This window comes from Coloeus monedula (genome assembly GCF_965178545.1).
Source record: "Coloeus monedula genome assembly, chromosome: 6".
Classification (NCBI taxonomy): Eukaryota; Metazoa; Chordata; class Aves; order Passeriformes; family Corvidae; genus Coloeus; species Coloeus monedula.
Genome location: NC_138786.1, coordinates 61201154 through 61223328, shown reverse-complemented (window position 1 = coordinate 61223328; position 22175 = coordinate 61201154). Strand labels below are relative to the sequence as shown.

Here is a 22175-nt window from a genome sequence, read left to right as displayed (position 1 = left end):
AGGCCAGTATGTTTTTCTTACAGATCCTAAGCAGGTCAATAATATGCTAAATAAAATTGTATGATCCCAGTTTCTGCGGAGCGTGGGTGTTCCTGTTCCAGTACACATCCAATCTTTTGATTCAGTGGACCATTAGGTTAACACTTGGCCCTGTGCAAACACAAGTGAATCTTCATTCCTCATTCCTCTTCTTCATGACCATCCTCTGGCTTCTTGCTGGATGTTGTTAGTTGGAGTTCTTTTTGTGGAACAGGGGGGAGAACTCCCCCAGTCTCGTATGAGAGGGGTGCTGGCAGCTGGCATTAACACTGAGCTCACTGGTGTTGCTGGACACTCTGATTATGGAATCCCCCATGACTTCAGCTCTGCAAGCATTTAGATTTCTCTCTTGGCTTCTGATGCTTCAGAATTACTTCCATGAGTGTGGAGTTTAGAGAAATGAAGAAGGGGCTTCATGTACGTTAGAATTACTTGAAATATGGCGTTAGGAAGCAGAAGTTGTTGACAGTAGCCCTCCAGGATTCCCTAGGAGTACTCTGGAAGCATGACTGAATTCCCTCATTACAGTGTGGATGGTAGTTGAGACTTTCCAAAGTATTAAGTCAGTGGGCAAGAGCCTATAATTGCTGAGCACTGGAAGTACTCCTTTCTAACAAGGGAATGTTGTGCTTTCCTAAGCGATTGCGTGCCTAATAGTGACTCCAGAGAAGATTCCAAATGCCTTTTGAATTGCTGCAGACTTGAAAAACCCCACCTTTAATACTTTTTTGTGGTAGTGTGTCTTGGTATTTATTATGTCTATCTTTCTTAGGATCAAAGTTTTCCTTTGGCAACCTGTGGTAGATAAAGGCAACCTATTTTCTCCCCTGTGAAATTACTATTTCAAGCTGACTGAGGAAGATCTCTCTGACTTCCAACTCCAGTTACCTGCCGAGTTGGCTTCTGCTTTGTGCTATCACAACAGCAGCTTGGATAGTCACTGGCTGGGTTCCTGCAGCTCCAATCAAGTTTCCTGCTGCTGCTGGAGAAGAACAAAACGCAGCCATACGAATAATTATTAGGTCGGGGAGAGAGCTGCAATTTGTGCTTTGAGTGATGAGAGAAAATGAAAGTATAGGATTCTTGTGATTAGTTATCTACTGTAGATACTGCATCTGCTTTGACGTACTTTGAATTGGGAGTAAAAAGGCCACAAATCCTTTTGGTACTGACAGCTTTTTGATATTCATTCTGAATGAGAGCTGTAGAGCTCAGCTGCTATTGGGAGGATGCTGTGTCTGTCAGTGGCTTCTCTCTTTCCTGTTGGGCTTATTTATGGTCTAATCAGTTTATGGAGCACTAATTTGTTCTGAAGTAACTTAATCGCATAGGTGTCTCGAGAGCCCTGGGTTGTGCAGAGGCAGCTTTTTCTTGGCTCATCAGACTGAGTCTGCTTGAATAATAGTTTCCTTGGTGTAATGTCCTTTTTTTCTATTAAATGAGCATTGTCTTAACATGCTAACTCCTTACCCCTGTGCCCTTGTAAATAGCAGGGAATGGTTAGGCAGGAGAAAATGGTTACACCAATTTCACTCCTAGGGCTTAATAAATAACAACACTTACTAGGTTTGAAACCCTCCCTCCTGAGCTTTTGGGTCCTATTGACTGCTCAATGCATGTCAAAGGTTTTGGAAAATCATTTTATAGTGTTTTCTAACAAAACCCAGATGTTTAGTGAAGGAAGGGGAATTAAAAATTGCTGAGGTCTACAACAATTATTTTTTTATGACTTTAACGTTGCTTTTTGTTTTCATGCTTTCCCTTTAGAGCATAAAAAAAAGATCAAAAAGTGCTTTCCTTGTAAACTCTCTTTAAACTACATCTGCTCTAAATCAATATTTTAGAGCAGATTCTACTTGAATGTGGTGCCCTTTGAAAGCAGAGGAGGATGCAGTGATCACCAGGGCTGGTGTCAAGAAGCTTGGGAACATTTCATTTCCCCATACGCTTCCCCTTGGCTTCCCGCAGGGAGCCAGGCTGTGGAGCCACTGCTGTGCAGGATCTGTCACTTTGCAGCTTCCTTGACCATGTCAGAAATAACCTGGGGGGTTTGGGCTTGTGATAGTGCAGAACCAGGGAAAGGAGAGGCTGCACCTCAGCTGAGGTTTAAATGCTGTAGTGTAAGGTCAGACACTGCAAATCTTGCTGCCCATCACGGAATGTCCTCGATTGTTTGTGCCACGGGAGAAGCGATGAGTAGGATTTGTACTGGAGACGGCAGAGCCACTTGTTTCACTGGAAGATGAAAATTTCACAGCTTGAGCCTAATGTAGCATGACTTGTTTAAAACTGTCTTGTTCCGGTTTGACTGGTTCCTGCGTGCTTCCCCACCGTTCCCCAGAATTTAGAGTGGAAATTTTGGACCACCTGCTGTAGTGGTGAGGCTCTGTCCTGTTTCATATTTATTCTGTTTGGACTCTCAATTGAGACTCTGGCTGGAATGGATCTGGTCTTAGAAGTGCATGTCTCCTGAGAGCTGGGCTGCCTAAAAGTCAGGAAAACCCCCCAGGCTGGTTTTGGATTAAATGAAGCCACATGGCCTGAGCATGCTGTTTCTGCCTGTGTGGTGGTACTGCCTTTGGAACTTGTTGGGGATAGCTCGCCCTGCAAGTTGGCATTACTGAGGGAGATTCTCAAAGAGTCTTAAAGTGATGGGGATCTGCTGTGGGGTTCCAGGTGTTTGGGTGGGCTGTGCTGGAGCACAGCTGGGAACAGCTTGATGACTGCAGGGGCTTGTATACAACTATTAGAGCCTGGGACTGTCAGCATCTGTAATACAGGAATTCCTCTTCCCTATATAGGCCTTTTCATACTCAAAAGAAAACGGCATGACAAAGGGAACGTGCAGCTGCTGATGGATGTACTTTTCCTGTTATCTTAATCTAATGTCCAAATGAAATTGTCTTACATGGATGGAACATTGTGTTTTGGAAAAGTCAGATAGTCTGTACTCAGTCAGAGCAGTATGGAATTGCTCTCCTGGAACGGGGGAGTTGGAACTGCATCAAAGAGGAGATGAGACTTCTCTGCTTCAAGGCTTTGTTGAGAGGGGCAGTTATTTTGAAAGCACAGAAAGCAATTCAAGCATCATGGGCCAACAGTAACTTTTCAGAGAAACAAACAGCTGCTACTCCTGTTTTACAAATTAGAAAATATTTGTTTTCCAGAGTGCTTAGAGATTTTGTTGATGGTAATAATAAAATCTAAATATTTCTCTTTTTGGGAGTCTCTTATGACTCCATCTGTAAAATGAGTAATGTTATCTGCCAAGAGAAAAACTAAGAAGGGTGACTCTCTTGTGACATTTGAAGATTCCTCTTTCCACTCTGTAGGTCTCTTGTCTGAGACATGTTTATGCTTTCTTTTAGATGTAGATTTACTTTGGTTTGAGATCTTACTGGTTTGCTCCTATTCAACACCAAAGATATTTTAGGAGAAAGCAGGGAGTACTTTTCCTGATAATCTCTTTTGAAGGGATGTATCCCCAGCAAAGTGCTTATGGTGATGCTTCATTTGCTGGATGCTCCAAGCTCTTCAGCAGAAATTTATCTGGCAGTCATGAAGCAATTCAGAATTCTTTAGCACTGTGGCTTTGCTTCTACAGGGTCATTATCTCTCTCTTTTTTTTTTTTTTCTTTTTTTTTTTTTTTTTTGGATCATCCATGAGGTGTCCTTCCATGAAAACAAATGAGTCCAGCCACTGGACCTACATCAGAGCTTGTTCTTAGGTGACCTCTGTGTCAGACTGAGTGTGTTATGTACAGACTTGCCTTGAAATTCTGCTTGCCTCTTGTCCATAGTGATTCTGCCGGTACTTCAGGAAGTTCTGGACTCTGCAGATGCCTGCTGTGAGATAATGCTTGTGGTAATCTATACTTTGGCCTTCTAATTTCAGCAGCAGCAGATGCTTATCGCTTTGACTTGAGGAAGCTTGTTAAAGGCCCAGCATTGCCAGCTTGCTCGGTTGTTCAGTACTCTCTATTCCTCCAGCTCTGAGGGATCTCTCTTGTTCTGAGTTCACCACAGCCAGGGAATGATGGATGCTTTCTTTTCTGCTTTTTGATACCAGCAGGGAGGGGTATCACTCCCTGTCCACCAGAAGAACTCTGGACTTGGTGCGCTGAGCTCAGGATTGCGCATTCCCTGTGAACTCTCACTCTGGGGACTGTGGCCTGGCACTTCACTGAGAACAAGGCCAGTGTCTGAACAGTGATCTGTCTCAGACTGGGGTCATCCTGAAGTGTTGCACTCGCAGCCTTAGATGTTGACAACAATTGGCACTTTGGTGGTCCCCGAGATTTTCCTGGGAACCTCACCTGTTTTTTAAGTTTAAGATACTGAGAGACACTTTTCTTTCTTTTTTGCCCTAACCCAGGATAAGAAAAGGGGAAGCAAGGACAGGTTTGATTGCTATGTATTTAGTTTTCTTTCATTAATCTCATGTGGCCAAAGAAACTCTGGTTCCAGGGCCTGTAGCTGCACAAGTCTGTTTCTCCTCCCAGACCTCACAACTGATTGAAGGCTTAGATGACAAAGCAGTTCCAGTTTGCAGCTTGGATTACTCTTGTGTCTAAACCAGTTCTGATCAGCATTGGTTAGGAGTGTTCTTGAGCAGGGGAATCTGAAAAGAATATGGAACTTCCCTGGTGAGATAAACCACATTTTATACTTGTACAGCAATGCAGATTTCTGGGTTTTATTGCTAACCTCAAATCCCACAGAAGTTTAACTGAAGAGATGCTTTGTTTTGTAGTATCAGATGACCTCTGAAAATCAGGACTTTTTGGGACCAGAGCATATGCATTTAGACTCTGGGTGATCAGGGAATTTCTGAACCTGTAGCAGCTTGCTTGTTCTCCAGCTCTTTGGGAATTTCTGTGGAAGCTGTTCTTTGGGTAGTGGGTTACAGCCTCCGAGGATTAGAGCTTCTAGAAGGTTCCCTTCCCCAGACAGTGCTCTTCTTAACAGTGCTGTTGCTGAAGCTTTATTTCAGCTGAATGAGGTTATTCCATCTTCTCTCTCCCCTGTTTTTATAAGGTTTATGCATTCTTGAATGAATTATCTTCTCATATTAATACAAATAAATTTGTAGGACCAGCAACTCCCCATCTCTGCCAAAGGTTTGGTGAACTTCTCCCAGCTGTGTAGCTCAGCCACCTGAAAATGTGCCTGGCTGCTTGGGTGGACCTAAGCCAATCACACAGATACCAACCAACCTCTCTCTCTTGGAAACTCTTGTCTTCACAGTATTTTGACTGTGCATCTGGTTAACATACAGCCTGCTCCTAAGTCCAGAATTCCAGAAGAGGTAATTAAAGAGATCATATGGTTGAGAGAAGGTGAGGGAGAGGTGCTTTTTTGTGCTTGAGGTTTTTAGAGAGCTTGTGAGTGTTATTAAAGCAAAACTTCTGTACTGTATAAATGCAAAAAAAAAAATTGTGTGAATGATCAAAAACAGCTTCAGCGCTTATGGGCTGATGTCTGTAGTTTGCACCTTTGAGGATTTATGTATACAGGCATTACTAGTTCTGAATTTCCTACGAAGGTTTGGAGGGAATGTGAGAGCAAATGCACGAAAGCTGGAAGGAGGCCTGAAAGAAACTTTGGGGAGGCTTTGTGGATTACCTTAGACTTGTAGTCTTTCTGTAATGACATTTACCATTATAAACTTCAGACAATAGGCTACTGTGTCAAATACGCAGAAATTTTTCCTCTTCCCTGTTATCTCTACATTAGCATTTGGTTTTCCACACCTCTCCCTGCTTCAGCCCACCAAAGAATCTTCCACTGCTGAAGGTCAGCAATGAGGCAGTGCCTTGGTGGTCCAGGTGGGAGGCAGGGAGGGACAAAGCTGGCCTTGCTTCAGCATGGGCAGCTGCTCCCAGTTTGTTCCCTAAGAAAAGCTGGCCTTGGAAAGCTGGATTGCAAAACTTGCAAAAGCACATAAAGTGTTCTCCCTAATTCATCCCTCCCCCTCAGAGCTTTCTCAAATCTTTGTTTGGTGTTTTGTCACAAAAATTGACTCTGTTGCTACTTGAGTGTAATAAATAAACTGCGTAAGTCAAAACAAAATGTTTGCAATTTTGTGCAAGAGACAACCCATGCTGAATGTCTTAAAATATCCTTGTGTTATGATCTTGCCTGTTACTGGGAACTAACTCTTTAACTCTTGTTTCCATGGTTAAAAATATCTTGGTTATTATGTTGTCTCTTGGTATCTTTGCCCTGTAGTAGCAAATACTGCTGGGGTTGGGAGTATCACTGTGCCATTATGGGATGCATCTAAAAACAGGGCTCTTACTGAGGAACCATTTTTCCATCTCCAGATGAAGATGTATTTGCTAAATGTAGAGGTAGGGCTCTGATTTTTCTCTGACTCCTGAGAAATTCTGTGTAAAAAATCCTCTGATTAAAATTTAGCCATAATGGTAAATAAAAATCTATATGGGCATAGCAATACAGCATGACAAGGGGAAACACCATCATACAGTGTGGCAGTATGAATGCACTGAGATTTTTCCAGGCTGAAGTAGTAATTGATTTTTATTTGGTGGCAGTGAGTTACCTCATTTAGCCTTAAAGACACTAAACCACTTTGAAGCAGGAGTATGGAGGCACCTTCCTCAGTCAAAGGCTTTGATGGCTTCAGACACATCTGTGAAAAGGAGAAGATTTTGAAATTTAACAACTGATACTTCTGCCTCAGGTTGGATTGGGGGCTATGCAAATGCTGAGAGGTGATAGTTACTTCAACAAATGGATGCTACAGCTTCCATGGAGCTCCAATCCATTCTGTTCCAGAGTGTGCCAGGTAATGCTGGGCTGCAGCATTCGTGGTGGAGCAATAACGTGAACTGGATGATCTCTGATACCCAAAGAGTCTTGCTGCAAGGGTATCAGTCCTGCCTAGACTTGTTGTGAATAAGGCATTTTGCACTAGGTAAAACCCCACCACAGTGCTCAAGGTGGATGCAGTGGAGACAGTCCCTCCCTTTGGCAGCCCAGCTGTGCCAGCAGCCCTTGCTTGTGGAGGAAGGAGTGTCAGGGTCATGGAGGCTGAGACTAGGAGCCTGTGTTGGAGCATTTGCTCTGTGTGGGAAGATGCTGAAGGCCTGGCTGTGCAGGGTCAGTGGACTCTCAGGGGTGGCTCAACTGAGCAGCACATGCTGGTGTAGAGCACATGGATTTGGTCAAGGCTGCACTGACTCAGATGTGTCCAGAAGGTCATACCAATTTTGGTATCTTGATTGCTGATACAACCCTGGCTGAAGGTCACTCCAGAAGGAGCTCGAGCAGTTTGTGTACATGGGATGTTTGACATCTTGGGAGCCTCATGTAATCCATTGTCCTTCAGTCATTTTTCTGCCAAAACCTTGAGTGTCTGCAGAGTCATTTTCTGTACTCCTGCCAAGATTTGGATACTCTTTGTTTTGAAGTCAAGGAAGTTGTCTTCAAGGAAATGTCATACCCAGAATCATTTGTTATTTGTGCATAAATAGTGCATGGGCTTTTTTCTAGCAGTACTTTGCCAGCTTTCACTTGCCTACTTGTGAAATGTGTTGTTAGCACCAGTAAAAGTTCATAAATCACAGATACAGATTGTATCTAATCAGCCTGTCCAGTGTTCCAGGATTATCTCAGTCTTGTGTTTCTCAGGCTTGATTAACAGGAAGGAGAGAGCACTTAGGACACTTGTTACATGTACATAATGTCTCTTCTTTATCACTTATATAACTTTTTTTCCTGTTGTGTATCAATGTGTATTTGAAGAACAGTGAAGAAAAAAGTAGATTTCTTTAAAACAGAAATCCTTTTCATTCAAATATTATGTACTCACAGTCTCATCAGACTGGCCAAAGCCTGCACATTAATTTGCTGTGATGGTTTTCTGCTTACGTGCTTTCTTTATTTTTGTTTTTCTTTTTTTGTTTGTTTTATGCATTGATCTAGATACCTTATTCTGTTATTACTAAAATAGGTGAGTAGTGTTAAAGAAGACATACAAACTATTGGGGGGGAAATGTAATTTACAGTTATAATCCTTTCTCATGAAGCATTCACTGCTTTTAAATCTATTTATTTAGTGGCTGTTAACTATAGCCAGTATGATGATGATTGAATGCTTTTTCATGCAGGCTCATGGAGACTTGAAGTGGAATAAGATTCACCTTTGAAATTCACTGAGATAACTTTGTCAACAGCAAGAAATTGCATGCAAAGTGGAAAGGCCAAGAATGTGCTGAATATTTTGGCATCATCCGTACTGTATTAATCTAATTTCTGATTGTGCCTTGCTGTACTAGTTCTCTATTAATAATTTCTTATACTGTGTTTTGCTTCACATTGGGGGAAAACACCTTGCCTTGAAAATAGGGATTGTGGTTGTAGTAAAGTGCTTTTGGCAGAAACTAAAATTGATACCTGTCTGAGGCAGGTTATGTCTCCTTGTCAAGTGGCAGATGGGTTGGTTGGCTGTGTAAACAGCGAGACTCACTCTCTGATGTGGTGTTCTTGCTGCAAAGTTGTTGGGCTAGTTCCAATTTTGCCAGGAGTTTAAAGCATCAAAAAAATTCAAGGGGTTGCATTGAACTGTTTGATAACTGACATACAGAATGTGGCTGTGATACAGTTGTGGACGGATGTATAGTATGAACTTTTTATGAGAGGATGACATTTAAGGTGGAAATAAACTGATACAGAAGCTTGTGCTCTGTCTTCTTCCTCTTATGCATCACCTCCTGTGCTTCTTATGAATGCAGACATAATACAGAGTGTAAAGAAGTGGGCATTTCATTAATTGGTTTGAAAGGCTGGGTTAAAGTCCTGCTGTTATTTTCCTTCCCATCAAACCTCCCCACTCCCATCTCCTGCCACTGACCTGTTTTGTGTTGCTCCTCTCCTTTGCTCTTCTGTCCCTGGGAAGTGGGGGACACCAGCAGTCTAGACATTGGTTTTTGCTTTTTCTGCTTGGCCTATCAGTGAGATGCCTTTGAGCTTTTTAGGAAAGCATTGCTGAACATTTTCTTTTTGGAAAGAAAAATGTTAAAACCGTACTCACGGGGCTTTAAAAGAGAGTTTTCCTTCTCATTTTGCATTTAATATATAAAACATGTATGCACTGTGCTTAGCACTCTACTGGTGTAGAGCCTTGCTCCTACTGGAATACACATGAAGTAAAAATAATCCAGTATGCTCAAGAATTATGAGATTGGATGTGTCCCAGTTTTCATTCGTAATGATCACACTTGCACTGTGTTGATCTGTCACTCCATGTTGGTAGCATTTTGATTTTTATTTCTTCTCTCTTGAGCTGGCAAAATGAGAACCTTGTTTTTGCCATAGCGAGTTTCTTTGCTGGTGTCTGAACACAAATTGTGGCAGTGCAGCAACGGAATGGAGGGGGATGTATTGACAGAATATATATTTCCTATAATATTAGATACATATATATTCTGTATAACATTAGATCCAGAAAAGATTTTTAATAATCCAAAATGTAGAACTGTGAATTAATCTCTTCATCATTTTTGCATGCTTGTGCTCATGAAAGTAGTTCAGAGCCTGATGGTTCTGGCTTAAATCCTAAAATCTTCATGAATAAACAGAACTTTGTAAAGCAGGAAATGGGAGGATTTTGTTACACTGCTGTTTGTTCATGTTTCTGTGAAGGGGAATCCTGGCCTAGGAGACATGGTTCTGTAATTACAATATTAGTTACACTAGATCACCTCTTTCAGGTGAAAATCAGTACTTTTCCTGCTTTGCTAAGTGAGATGCACAGAGACAAGCACTAGAAATTACATGTTACACTTCAAAGTCTTCCGCTGTCTTGGTATTTTCCTTGGTACTGAGGCCTTATGCTACTGAAGGGAAAAATGTAGGATACATGCTGTTCTTTCATAGCTCTCTTTTCCTCAAAACTATTATTATTTTCCTTGGAAGCTGGTCTGAGCAGAAAGTGTCAGTCATGGATCTGCGTGTCTGGCGGCGCAACACTGATGTGTCATTTCCCAGTGTCACAAATAAAATGAATCTTTCCAGGTCGGGACAGAATTTCAGCTCATTTCTCCTGGAGTGTTTGCACTGGAGAAGCCTCATAGTAACAACTCAGCTTTTTTCCTCCAGGAGGAATGTCTGCCTTTTGTTCTTACAACTCCAGCGCATTGTTCTTTTCTGAATGCCTTCCCCATAAGTGCCGTGTGGGTTTTTTGTTTGTTTTTCACTAAAAATAAAAATCTTGAATTAATTTCTGAAATGGTGTTTGAACTTCCTAACAGAAGTTAGTCAGGTTGTTGTGCAGTGAGACAAAGCTGCAATTATCTCTGTCTATGTACTCCCGTGGGGCTTCATTACAGCGGCTCCTCTCTCCCTGCTGCCGTGTCCCGGCAAGGTGAAGTTCAGGATTCAACAGACACAACAAATTACTATTTTCACTGTCTGTGTAGTATTTCATGCTGATGGAACATTTAACTGGGGGTTTGGGTTTGGTTTTTTTTTTGCTGTTGTTGTAGTAACAGGAGGATCTGTGCGAGTTCAGACAGACCTTGTATTATTGAAACCGACTTGTTTGATAGCGATGTGGCAAAAGTATCGACAGTTCTGCTGCATCAGCTCCTCCACTGCTATCAGCCAAAGACAGGGACACTTCCAGCCCCAACACGGCTTTAAACTGCTCTATTTCTAATATTGCTTAATGTAATTTGACAGGCACGTAATGCTCTAACACTTAAAGCCTCACGCTCTAACAACAATTTCATGATGGACTAGTATGGGTTTAAGCAGGCTTTCCTGAAGTTTTAGATTTGCTGATCCAACCCCGAGGGCAAGTACTTAATGCTTCAGACCCTCCAGACTGTTAGTTACACTTGATAGTAACATTTCCTCCTTCAGGTAGTGCTTTGTATTTTCATAACACTTAAACCTCCTTTAATTTGACAATTTTAGCTTTCAAAGCTGAGGCTTGTGTGGCAGCACAAGACTGTAGTGAAGATGCATTTGGTTACAGACACAAAAACTGCTATATTTATACTTTGCACTGCATAAGGTTGTCTCAGTTGGGCACCTGGTATTTCAGGACACTTTAAATAATGGTTTTTAATAAATAAATGCTCTTTTTTTTGCTTATGTGTTTTTGTGTGACATAGTTCTTTTCTCATAGTGATATTTTTGCCAGCATTTAAGTATTGAGTATAAGTCAGGGGAACTGAATAGTTTATTCATGCATTTATAACTCCTTGTTAAGGGAATGTCTATAATATTTTGAAAAGAATGCACTTAAGTAGCTACCTGCAATTCACAGTGCTCCGTGTCTGGAAAGTGAGCATTAGCTATTGTTCAATATTTATTTTTAGAAATAGTGGAGATGTGGAGAGGTCTATTCAAAATATTTTACTTAAAAGAGAGTATGTCATTATAGAGATTTGGCAGGATGCAAATCCTGGCTTTCTCAGATGCTCTCAAGCCAGGAGAAGAAGGGGAAAAAAAATGTACCAAGACCAGTGAGAATTAAATGCTCTGGTTTTGTGCATTATTTTGTTGCATTTCAGTGGAAGATGGATTGTATGAAGGATGACCCCAACATTCTGCAGGTGGGATCTGTCATGGGGGTTGAAGACAAGGTGGAGCACCCAAGTGAACAGTCTGTGGTGAGTGTGGTAAGCAGCAAATGTGAGAAACTCATTTAGCAGGTTCTAGTCCCAAGAATTCCTTTCTTGCCTACATAATAATGTAAGGAATCTGACATTTCCATGTCTTGCTGAGTATAAATGAGATTTTGGTATAATAAAAGACACTTTGAGAAAGTGTGGGAGGAAGTAGTAAGGAGGAATTGCCATTCTGAACTGTTCACCCTCGTGTTCTTGAAGGAGAGATCATAAATGCCGTGATCAGTTCCTCATCCATTTGGGTTAGATTGGATCCCTTTTCTGTAATGAGGCATTCTCTGGGTTTGCTGGGAGCAGGAGAGAGCCTGGCTGTGCCTTTCCCAAAGGAGATGGGCATGGCAAAGCTTGCACAGCACCTCTCTGCTGCCTTTTCAGCCCTCTGCACACATTTTTTTCCTGTATTTGGGGAAAACAGCAGAACAGCAGGTGTCTGTTCACTGCAGGGTTATAAGGTGAGTCCTGGTTTATTGAGGACTTCCTAGAAATACCATTTTCTAAATGAGTGTGTTCCCAAGGATCCTAAGTGGCTAAAGAGAGAGAGGTTGAGAGCACCCGCTGGCTTGGTAATTGATTGCTGGAGTGAGAACAGTGGGGAATTCCTGGAGAGCTTAATGGTCCGCTGAGAGCTGGAAAGGGATAACAAGGGACCTGATCTGTGTGCAGGGTGGGAATACAGTGCTACTGAACACTGGTAGGAAAGTCAGAGAGAAATGGAAAGGAGCTTTAGGTGATACTATCTTCACCGTTATCAGCTGGCTATTAATTAATTTAAATCCTGGTAAATTATTTGTGAAATTTAAATTGCTGAGCTGCTTACAAATGGGATTCCGTAGTAGTAAGCTATTTTCCAGCATTAAATGCATCACATGAAAGAAAACTTTGAAAAATAACAAAGAAAACCCCAAGAAACAAACCTCATAAATTAAATTTGACAAAATTGGTAGCAGTTCAAGTGTCAGAAGGGTAAATAAAATGAAACAGCTGCATGGAGTTGTCTGGATGGCTTGGTTTTTAAAAAAACGCTTTAGTTATAATTAACTATAACCAAAATACTAGCAAAGTGAAATATTTGGAGAGTTTCAGTAGGGCCTATAGCTAATGCAACAGGGACGGTTGGAACTCTAGTTGGAAGCCAGAGTTGTCTCCAGTTGGTAAAAATGTAATGGATTTCTGGACTGGGATGAGCAGGGAATTGGGGAATTGAACAGTCTGTGTTGATGAGGCTGCATTATCCAGCGCTGTGCAGATCTGCCTGTCAAGTGTTCAGAAGGATTCTGAAATACTGGAGAGGATTCAAACAGCAAAACTGATTTGGAGGAGGGAGTGGAGAGACTCTGCCTGGTAGAACAGCAAATGAAAACTGGCAGCTTAAATGAGCTATTCCACAAGTTACTCACCACAACTACCCAAGAAACCCTGGCAGAAAGTGCCTCACAAATTTGCTTCAGAACTCCAGCAATTCCCTAGAAATTTTCACGCACTGCTGTATGAAAACTGATTTCTTTGAAGAAGTCTGGTTTGCTTTTAATTTAGTATATTTACGCTTTATTGATGAAATCAAATTAGCATGAAGCCGATTGACATTTTAGGCAAAACTTAAACCAGTATGGGGGACAACAGGATGACTTTGCAAAATAACTGGTATGGGGAAAATTTAACCTAAGTAATTCAGGGTTTAAAAATCTAAATTACAATTTCTTTATGCTCTTTTAGAGAAAATACTAAGTGTGCAAAAGTATTTGGTTATTCTGAACCAGGTGTTCACTATTTTCTTCAGGGTCTGGGTGGAAGGTGAGGTGAGTTGTATCCCAGTAACCGCAGGGTTTTGAAAATGATGGAAAATGTTCCTGCGTGTTATAGTAGTCACTGTGTGCAGTGTGTGGAATGGGAGGGTGATGGCTGTTGTAAAAACAAATTAGGGCTCTTTGTGAGTAAACGCCAAAATTGAGCCTTTTTTTTTTCTTGTAGGTATAGAAAATGATGGTGCCTCTAGTGAGAGGAGAGTCTCTGTGCACCTAATGTGGGGGAAAAAAACCTGGGAAGATTAAAGGAAGATACCATCTTTACAGCCTGTATGTGATTTGCAGCTCCAGCTCTGTCTGCAGAGACATCAGGTTGCAGGGAAGGGAGTGAGAGCCCTGTGCCTTGATGGATGCAGGGAAACCCTCACAGCTCTTGGGGCCTTTTGTTCCTGGTGCTTCATTAGGCAAAGCAGATGTGAGATTTAAGGGATTAGTTGCTACTCTTACAGAGGCTCAACAACACAATCCAGTACCAAAAGGCCTCAAACTCGAGTTTATGTATTTTGTCTGGGGAATTGTAAATTTGGAATGATACTGTATGAAGTGTAAAATGTCGTTTATAATCAGCAACAAATTTCGGTTTACAGCTTCCGTGCCATCATTTTAAATCCCTGTTATCTGCTCTCCCTGACCTGACTGAACAGTCAGAGGGCAAATCTCTTGAGTGGAAATAATTTTACATCAGTTGCCATGTACAGAAACGAAAAGGTCAAAATGAGATACTGTGATAAAAGGTGTTCTGAATTACCCATTACACGCAATAGCTCTATTAACAATAACAGTAGAGGTTGAGAGAGCAGGATGGGTTAATGTAGCTGAATAAAACACCTTTTAGGTGTGAAATACTTTCTGCATATTACCTTGCTTGTTAAAGTATTCATGTCATTATCCCAGAGATTTAATAAAACATTGGAGGGTCAATGCAAAAATGAATGTTTTGATAGGACAAGATATACTGAGAACAGAGGTGGTTGGAAGTCATGCTGCCAGTGGGAAGTGCATTCAGTTATTGAGACACTCCAACCTTTCCTTCCATGTTTATAGAATTCAAGAGAGGTTCTGCTGCAGTTTTCTGAAAGGAATTCTTTAAGTAAAGCCAACTATTTGTGTACAATTTGTACATAGAAAGAATTTTTGTGTTGGCACTGCACTCTGTGATCTGCGTTTCTTCATCATTGCTGTGCTATTAAGGTCTTGTTTTTAAGGATCAGTGAATCTGTACCAGCTTGTTGGGTGGTTGTTAGAAAAACGGGTAAGTTTTTTTTTCAGTTATAATTACATTAAATGTGAATTTGAATATACTCTTCATTTATATTGACTTTGAAGAGATTATCTTTTTGGATTTCCATTTATTCTATTTGCTCTAAAAATATGTTAGCTCTTAATTATTTTTTTTTATCTGGCATTTGATCTGGATTGCCATTTTAATCTGTTGTCTTTAATTAGGCTTCCTGCTGGGTTTTGTAGCTTTGCAGTTCATACCTTGTGAAAGAATCAATTGATTTCAGTGCAGATTCCCACATTTACTATTCTTAAATTACTTTCTTAGCTCAGCAAAGTGATGGCAGAGTTCTTGCAATTTGATCTTCACAGCCACTGCTGTTTATTTTAAAAAAAGACTACTCATGATTTTTCTACTGCCTGCATTAGATGATTTGATAATTTATTTGTAGGCAGTGTTTGCTCCAAGGATTCACTGAAGCTGCTTCTTAATTCCCTCACCCACAGCTGACTTCACTGAAGGCAGTTGCACAGTGTCTTGGGGTTTCCTCTGAATACCATCCAGGTATTCCAAAAGTGCACAGGAATTTGACTAACATTCCACCCAATATTATGTGATTTCAATGTTTTTAATTTTATATATATATAATATATGTTTTCCAAATCATCTAACAGCTTCCATTAGATATTTGGTCAAGAGAATGTGAAGGGCAGGTAAGTTTGGAGATGAAGGTGAGTGCAGAGGAAAGGAACAGTGGAAATTATTTAGATGGTTCTGGGATTTATGGGGCAGCTCTCTGGAAAGTTGAAACAGAGTTTTTGGCAGAGGGTTGCAGAAGGGAAACTTGTTGCTTTGTATCTCCAGCACAGAAATGTTGGGGAAGTAAGCAGTGATCCCTTGAGCTGTATGTGTAATGTGTAATGGCTGTTCCAAGTCCTGCTCCCAGTAAACCTGTAGAATTGTGGATAGTGAAGTGGTTTGAAACATGTCAAATACACCTGTTAAAACTCTCAGAAACACGTGTGTAAATTCATGAATTTTCCTGAAATTAAGCAATTATATTGAACATATTTATCATCTTTATTATGGGCAGCCTGATAGTGCTGTGTGCTAAGTACCCTTAACTGTATGAAACTGGGATTCAAAGCTGTGCCAGGAGAAGAATCAGCACGGCAAAGATTTTCCTGCTTGTTAAAACCTGGCTTAAACAACTGACTTAAGAAATCAAATAGTTCAAGACACCAAATTAAAAACATGGTTTAAATCAGTTAATACTGGGGAACACAATTAACTTTTATGTAAAGAACTTCTACCCAGGCATGCTGTGGGGGGAAAAAAAGGTCCTTGAAGTGCTTTTTGCTGTATGTAATTTCATAAGCCTGTTCCCCACATAAACGTGGGCTGCTTTATCCTAGGAAGCACTGGATATTCTATAACCCTAATTAAAACTGTGCCTTATTTACACTGTGGGCCTTCTAAGTGCATTGTGTAATTATTTAATACTGGTTCTTGGTGTTTGTTTCATTCAATATAAAGCCCCAAATCCAACCCACCACTGGTACTAGTCTGTATTTTTCATAGAAATAGTGACACATCCTATAATTTTGCTGCTGCAACTCTAGTCTTGTGCTCTACCTTTTTATTTTTAAAATAATCTTTTTGTCTGTGTGTGTGTGTGTTCAGATAATTTGGGTCTTATTACTAAAGGTACATCTGGAAAAAATGTGTTAATATGGGATGGAGTTCTGCCTCGCTTCTGTGTGAGAGACAGCCTGTTTCAGAGAGGGGCAAAGCAGGTCATATCAGTGGTAAAATCATGTTGTGTGAAGTGCAGGGCTTCTGATGAGCTGTTCTCTTATCTGACATTGCATATGAATAGAAAGCAAGTTGCCTGTAAAGCTTGCTTTAAATTTTAATAAACTGCAGAAAAGATAAGTGGTAATTTCCTGATGTGGATGCATCTAGTACAGCCTGCTAAACCCAAATTCCAGGATCATAAATTTTAAAACGAATCTTTGTGGCTTGAATTTTTAAGCTGGCATGATAGATTTAAATTTTAGGGAAATAAATTTCCCTTCCTCTCCTCTGTCTGTATCAATCTTACTGAAAAACGACAGAAGATTCGAATTTGAGAACACAATGAAAATAACAGGAGTGGAGAGCAGTAGAGGCGACTAATCCTCTAATTACTTTCTCTGAACACTGGGAATTGTGCTGCAGAATATTCTTCAGTACAATCTAGAGTAAGCTAAATTTATTCCATTCCAAAGCTATAAAGGGAGGGATTTTGCTACCAACTCAGAATAGTAATGGGCTGTGGTGGTCTTTATCTGATGGGAGCGAAGCAGATGTGGCTGCTCTGTTAAATGCCTGTCTACAGACTTGAATTTTCCTGGCTGTTAATTGCCCTGTGCTTGCCCTTTCACACCCTGGGGTTTGAAATATAACTAAACAATTCCATGATTTTATAAACCATTAGGTAGAGCCTTCTGCTCTGGGCATGAGGGCTGAGAATGTGGCACATTAACAACAGTGACTGTTTGTGTTGGACTGTCCTATAAAAGTTCTCTTTGGCTCCACACTGATATCAAAGCTGTTTAGTGGCAGACATGACCTCTATTTTGGCTCAAGTGCTCTCAGACAGTTCCTTTGTGCTTGCTTTGCTCAGTAGTGTGCTGTTGATACTGAAATTTTCCCTGATCCCTTACTCCACACTGGAGTCAGTAAATACACAAAGATGCTCGAGTTAAATGTGTGGCTTTCAACTGAACCTCCCTGTACAGGTGTTGCCTGTGTTTTGTGAACCTGGCTGGTAGCTTGGACAGTAAAAGTTCTGGAGTAACACCCAGGTACAACACATTCAGAGATAAATTAATCCTAAATTTGGTTGTAAGCACTTTGTTGTAGTTGTGGTGAGTGACTGAGAATGAGACTGAGAATGAGGTTTGTACTTGTTGCTTTCTCACTGTCATTCTCAATTTGTAAGGTGGAGAGGCAGTACTGGGTCCTACATGCTCCCACAGCATGACACCTCCTGGCTGCAGAGATGGTCTTTTTTCTTTTTTTCCCTTGAATAATTTAGAAAGGTTTGGGAATTGGGGCCAGCCTTGTTTTCAGTTCTGCACAGATTCAGAGACCGCACCAGAGGGGTTTACAGTCACTTATGTTTTCAAATGAGCTTGGCAACTGCACATGTGGTGAGGAAAGCTCCTTGCTTCCCACTTGTTAGCAAGTTGATTTTTTAACTCCCATGTATTTAATTCTGACTGCTGTTTAATGTATTATCTTGTTGACTTAAATCACTTAAGTAGCTTGGTTAAACACAGTTCAGAGTGTATGTGTTTGTGTTTTTAAAAACACTAAGTTGTGTATAAGGAATGTGAGTAAGCTCTGAACTTTGCACAGGAAGATGCTTGGTAATGTGCATAAATGAGAACTGGAAAAGCTAGAAATACTGTTGTTTACTGTGTACTTGTAGGGCTAAAGAAACCCAAAGTGGTATTTTTCCACATGCAAGATGTGGGCTATTAACTTGTGTTAGTGTACTGAGAGGTCAGATCCTCCCTTTCCTCCCTGTAGGAGATAGGTCCTACAGACTTAACCTGTCTTGTGCCTTCTGCACACCAGAATCTCTTCCAGTAAGGATGCTCTGTTTGAAAGGTGGGCTTAACATGCTTTTCCCAAGTGATGCTGTCAAGTTTGCCCAACTTGGTTCAAGCACCAGTTGAACTATTCTACAGGATTTTTTTTTTTATTGAAAGTCTTCACAGAGGAAATTGCCACAAAGTCCATTTTGCAATGACTTGTTGCAGTTCCTGTAGCAATCCCAGACCAGTAAAAAAGAACCTGATTGCTTTTGGATTTGTTCTGTCAAAGAGTGCCTTCTATCAGGGTGATATTCTATAGTGTGATTTCTAGAAAGCAGCTTCTGTCCCTTGATGGGCTCTATAAAATATAACTGCTTTCTAGAAGCACTGAATGGCTTTTTGGCAAGTGGAATTTGCTCCTTTTTTCCCTCTTGAGAGAGTTTTGTGCAGCTGCTTAACAAGTCTGTTAAGGTAACTGTCTGGAGAGTCTTTGGCTGTCTTAATGTAAAACTGACTTGTGTCAGATGCAGTTTATGGTTTCTGGGAGCTGTGGAACGATCTGCAGCTTCTCCTGATGTTATTATGTGCTCTCCTTTGGCAGGCAGGCACAGCTTGGTGCTCAGGGGTGCTTTGATTCACAGAAGCATTCACTGCTGATGAGCTGAGTGTACAAATCTTTCAGTCTGTGTATTGATAGAAGCCCTTGAGGGGACTTTATCACTATTTTTTTTTTGTCTGGCTTTTAGTTAAGGATTCTAATTTGTGGCTATTTTGTGTGCTTGGCATACCCAAATACATAAGTGTAGCCAGGCATCTGCTGCTTTTGTTCCTGATGTGTATAAATGAATTGTAGACTGTTGGCACCAGAATGTTCAGTTACAAACACTGTTGCATCCTTCTCTAATTACTGATATTTTTGTGGGTGTGTCAAGAGTTCTGGGGATGTGACCCAGCTGCAGTGACAAAATCATGTTTATGCCTTCATGTTTAAATCTATAGGCTTGTAGTCTTCCCAGAGAAATCCTACTCTTAGGGAATTAATGCCAGGAGTTTTGGGGTCAGAAGTTTTGCTTTCCAGGAAGTCACACATCAGGGAAGGTCTCACTGGTGTCCAAAAAATTATCTTAATAATTTGATTGTAATCTGTATTGACAGGAATATGTAAATGTAACCTGTAATACAGTGGGGCATCCCCATATGCTCTGTAGTGATCAGTTAAGACAATGAAAAGAGAATCCCTGCTGGAGTAAATGAGAAGTAGTGGGACTGTTTTTTAAAGTATGGATAAGTGATTGTTGACTGCCAGTATAAAAAAACCACGAACCCTCTAGAAATATGCACATGGCAGTCTGATACAACAACACTTAAGGACTCCTTTCAAACAGAGGAAACTCTGCACTGGACAGTGATACACAGAAATGTCTCCTGAGCCTCCAGAGCAGGTGAAAAGTGTCCTCAACACAGGACTCCCAGCAAGCAACTCCAGAGCAGCTGTGATAGAAAGTGTTAGAGCAATGTGCAGGCACCCATGTGTCCAGAGGAGCATTCTGGATTTTGGGAAGGATGATTTATGCTTTGGGTAGTTGATGTATCTGACACTGCTGCAGCTTTGTGTGATGCCTCTGGGCTGTCTCTATGTCTGCTCTGCTTGGGGGAGGAATTCAGGAAGCTGACTAAAGGAAGAAAAATACAGACAATTTCAAAAATGGATGAAAGATCACTTGTAATATAATGTTACTGAACAGAGAAAATAATGGAAGGAGAGAAGAAAGATTTTAAGGGCTAGAAAAGTGAAAAGGTGAGACTGGGAGGAAAATGATTCATAGGTTGCTTCTGTAAAGTGTGGGTTCGCAACCACCAAAAGTTCGTGATTTACAAAGCAACTCCTGCATCATAAAGTTGGTGCCTGTTAGTATAAACTGGTGTCTACTTTGAGCTGCTTTTACTTATTAGGGGGAACAACTGGGCTTGCAGAGCTGGTCAGGAGTCCTAGGAATGAGGTGGCTGCAGAAATGATCATTTGGACCCCTAACTTCAATCTGTACAATTTCACAAATGCCCACTGTGCATTTTGAAGATGTTTTGAATACTCCCTTTTGTTTGAGGAGTAGCCTACTCTACATTCTTCTCTGTAAAAGCAGAGTACAGCCAAGTGTCTTATCAGCCCTGATGTAGCTTTACAGTAGCTTATCTAGGAGCTTTTACCTTTCTGCCTCCTTCCTTTCTGCAGTACCCAGCCAGAGAATTAGGGAATGGCATGTTTGGATGCTGCCTCTCTAGAGAGGGTGCTGTGTGTGGTGTTGGCTGGTTGTCTAAAACAACACAGATTGAGCAAATGGAGAAAATGGTTTGACATCTGCCTGTTGACTTGATAAATGGTGAATTGCTCAAGTGGCAGCACACAACCCCACATGTGCACTTTGAGCAGATGGCTTTGATGTGTGCTCGAGACAAATGTGCTGTCCCTTCTGCCCCCTCCAACCTCAGTAGGAAAGGATGCACAGAACAAACCTGGGAGTGCTTCAAAAGCCGTAAAAATGTGAAGTGTAAATAAACCACACTGTGCTGACTTTGCTTCTGTGTAGTCACTGAGCCCATGTGTCTTGAGTTTTGGGGGGTGATCTGCATTCAGTAAATTGAAGTGGGATGGGTGACCTACCACTGGCATGCTTCAACTCATTCATTGTGACAGGGATTGCAGACAGTGCCACATGTAGATAGTTTCAAAGTGACAAAATTTAATTTCTTTATGGTGGCACATTTCTTTCCCTACATGCAGTTACTGGCTCTTGGTCTTTTTTTGGCCATTTCCTAACACTCATTTAGTTGTCAAGAGAATATTGGCAGCTGAAGTATTAGAGACAGGCAAGGTGTTAACATTGGTATTTCAAAAATGACTGCTAGATGTTGTTGCAGTTGTAATGCTTATAAGGAAAGGGAATAACCTGGAAGAATGGGCTTGTATGGAGCTGTGCAAGAAGCAGATGCAGAGTTAAAAGAGCTGGGCCAGTGATTCTGGTTGGTACAGATATTTCAGTCTCTCCTACAGGCACAGGAAACCCATAAGGTTTCCATAATGATGTGTCTTTCTTTGCAGAAGGCTATGGGAAAATTACAGTATATATATAATAGCTGTATCAGTAGGCAGAGGTCATTGTAAATGTATTGAAATGCAGTGTTAGAGAAGCAGTAATTCTGGGCAATTACTGTTAGGTTTGAGATAGAGTAAAATTGCAAACAGTCTTTAGCTAATGTTATATGAATTGGCATCTGTCTTAATTTGCTGGGAAACTACCCAAGTGGACACACTTTTCTGATATGGGTAAAATATCAGTGGCTCATGCTCATGAGCTTTTGTTACGTTTTCTTACGGTAACTCAGTGTGCTGGCTCTGGCAGTCAGTCTGTCCAAAAATCCAGTGGAAATGGGATGTGTTCTTTGCTTTTGAAGGCTTCCTTCTTTGCTGGCTAAAGCTTCCTTTTAAGTTGCAAGATCTTTTGTCTGACATCCCTGAGTGTTTCTTGTGTTCTCTTTTTATAAAAGCAATGGAAGGCTGGCAGCCAAGTCCGAAAGCATTTAACTCATGAAGGCTCTGCTGTCATTAATTTTAAACACGTCACTGTGGTGTCGGTCAGCTTGACTACCAACAAAGAAAACTAAAGTGTTCCCATAAATCATTTTATTGTCCTAATCCAACCTAATTAACTAAACTAAAACTCCTATTCGGATGAAGCAGCCCTTCCTGTGAGACATCTGCCTCTTTCTTAATGGATTTTAGCTTTTAGTTCTGCTGTAGTGCACAAGAGTTGGTGACCGTAATAACGTTTAGTCCCTCTTGCCATCTTTGGGGAGATCACCTGGC

General features: G+C 41.0%; 1 protein-coding gene across 3 annotated transcripts in view; it reads left to right on the top strand.

Moving 5' to 3' along the window:
• The window catches only part of PELI2 (pellino E3 ubiquitin protein ligase family member 2), a 64028-nt gene that overhangs the window by 28247 nt on the left and 13606 nt on the right, over window positions 1-22175 (top strand). For 2 of the 3 annotated variants that reach the window (XM_082284315.1, XM_082284317.1), the window contains one exon: window positions 11586-11684. The exons of the other annotated variant lie outside the window; for it this stretch is intronic. In XM_082284315.1, the coding sequence (XP_082140441.1) occupies window positions 11586-11684 (99 nt within the window). The remainder of the gene's footprint in view (window positions 1-11585; window positions 11685-22175) is intronic. 3 annotated transcript variants of the gene reach the window in all.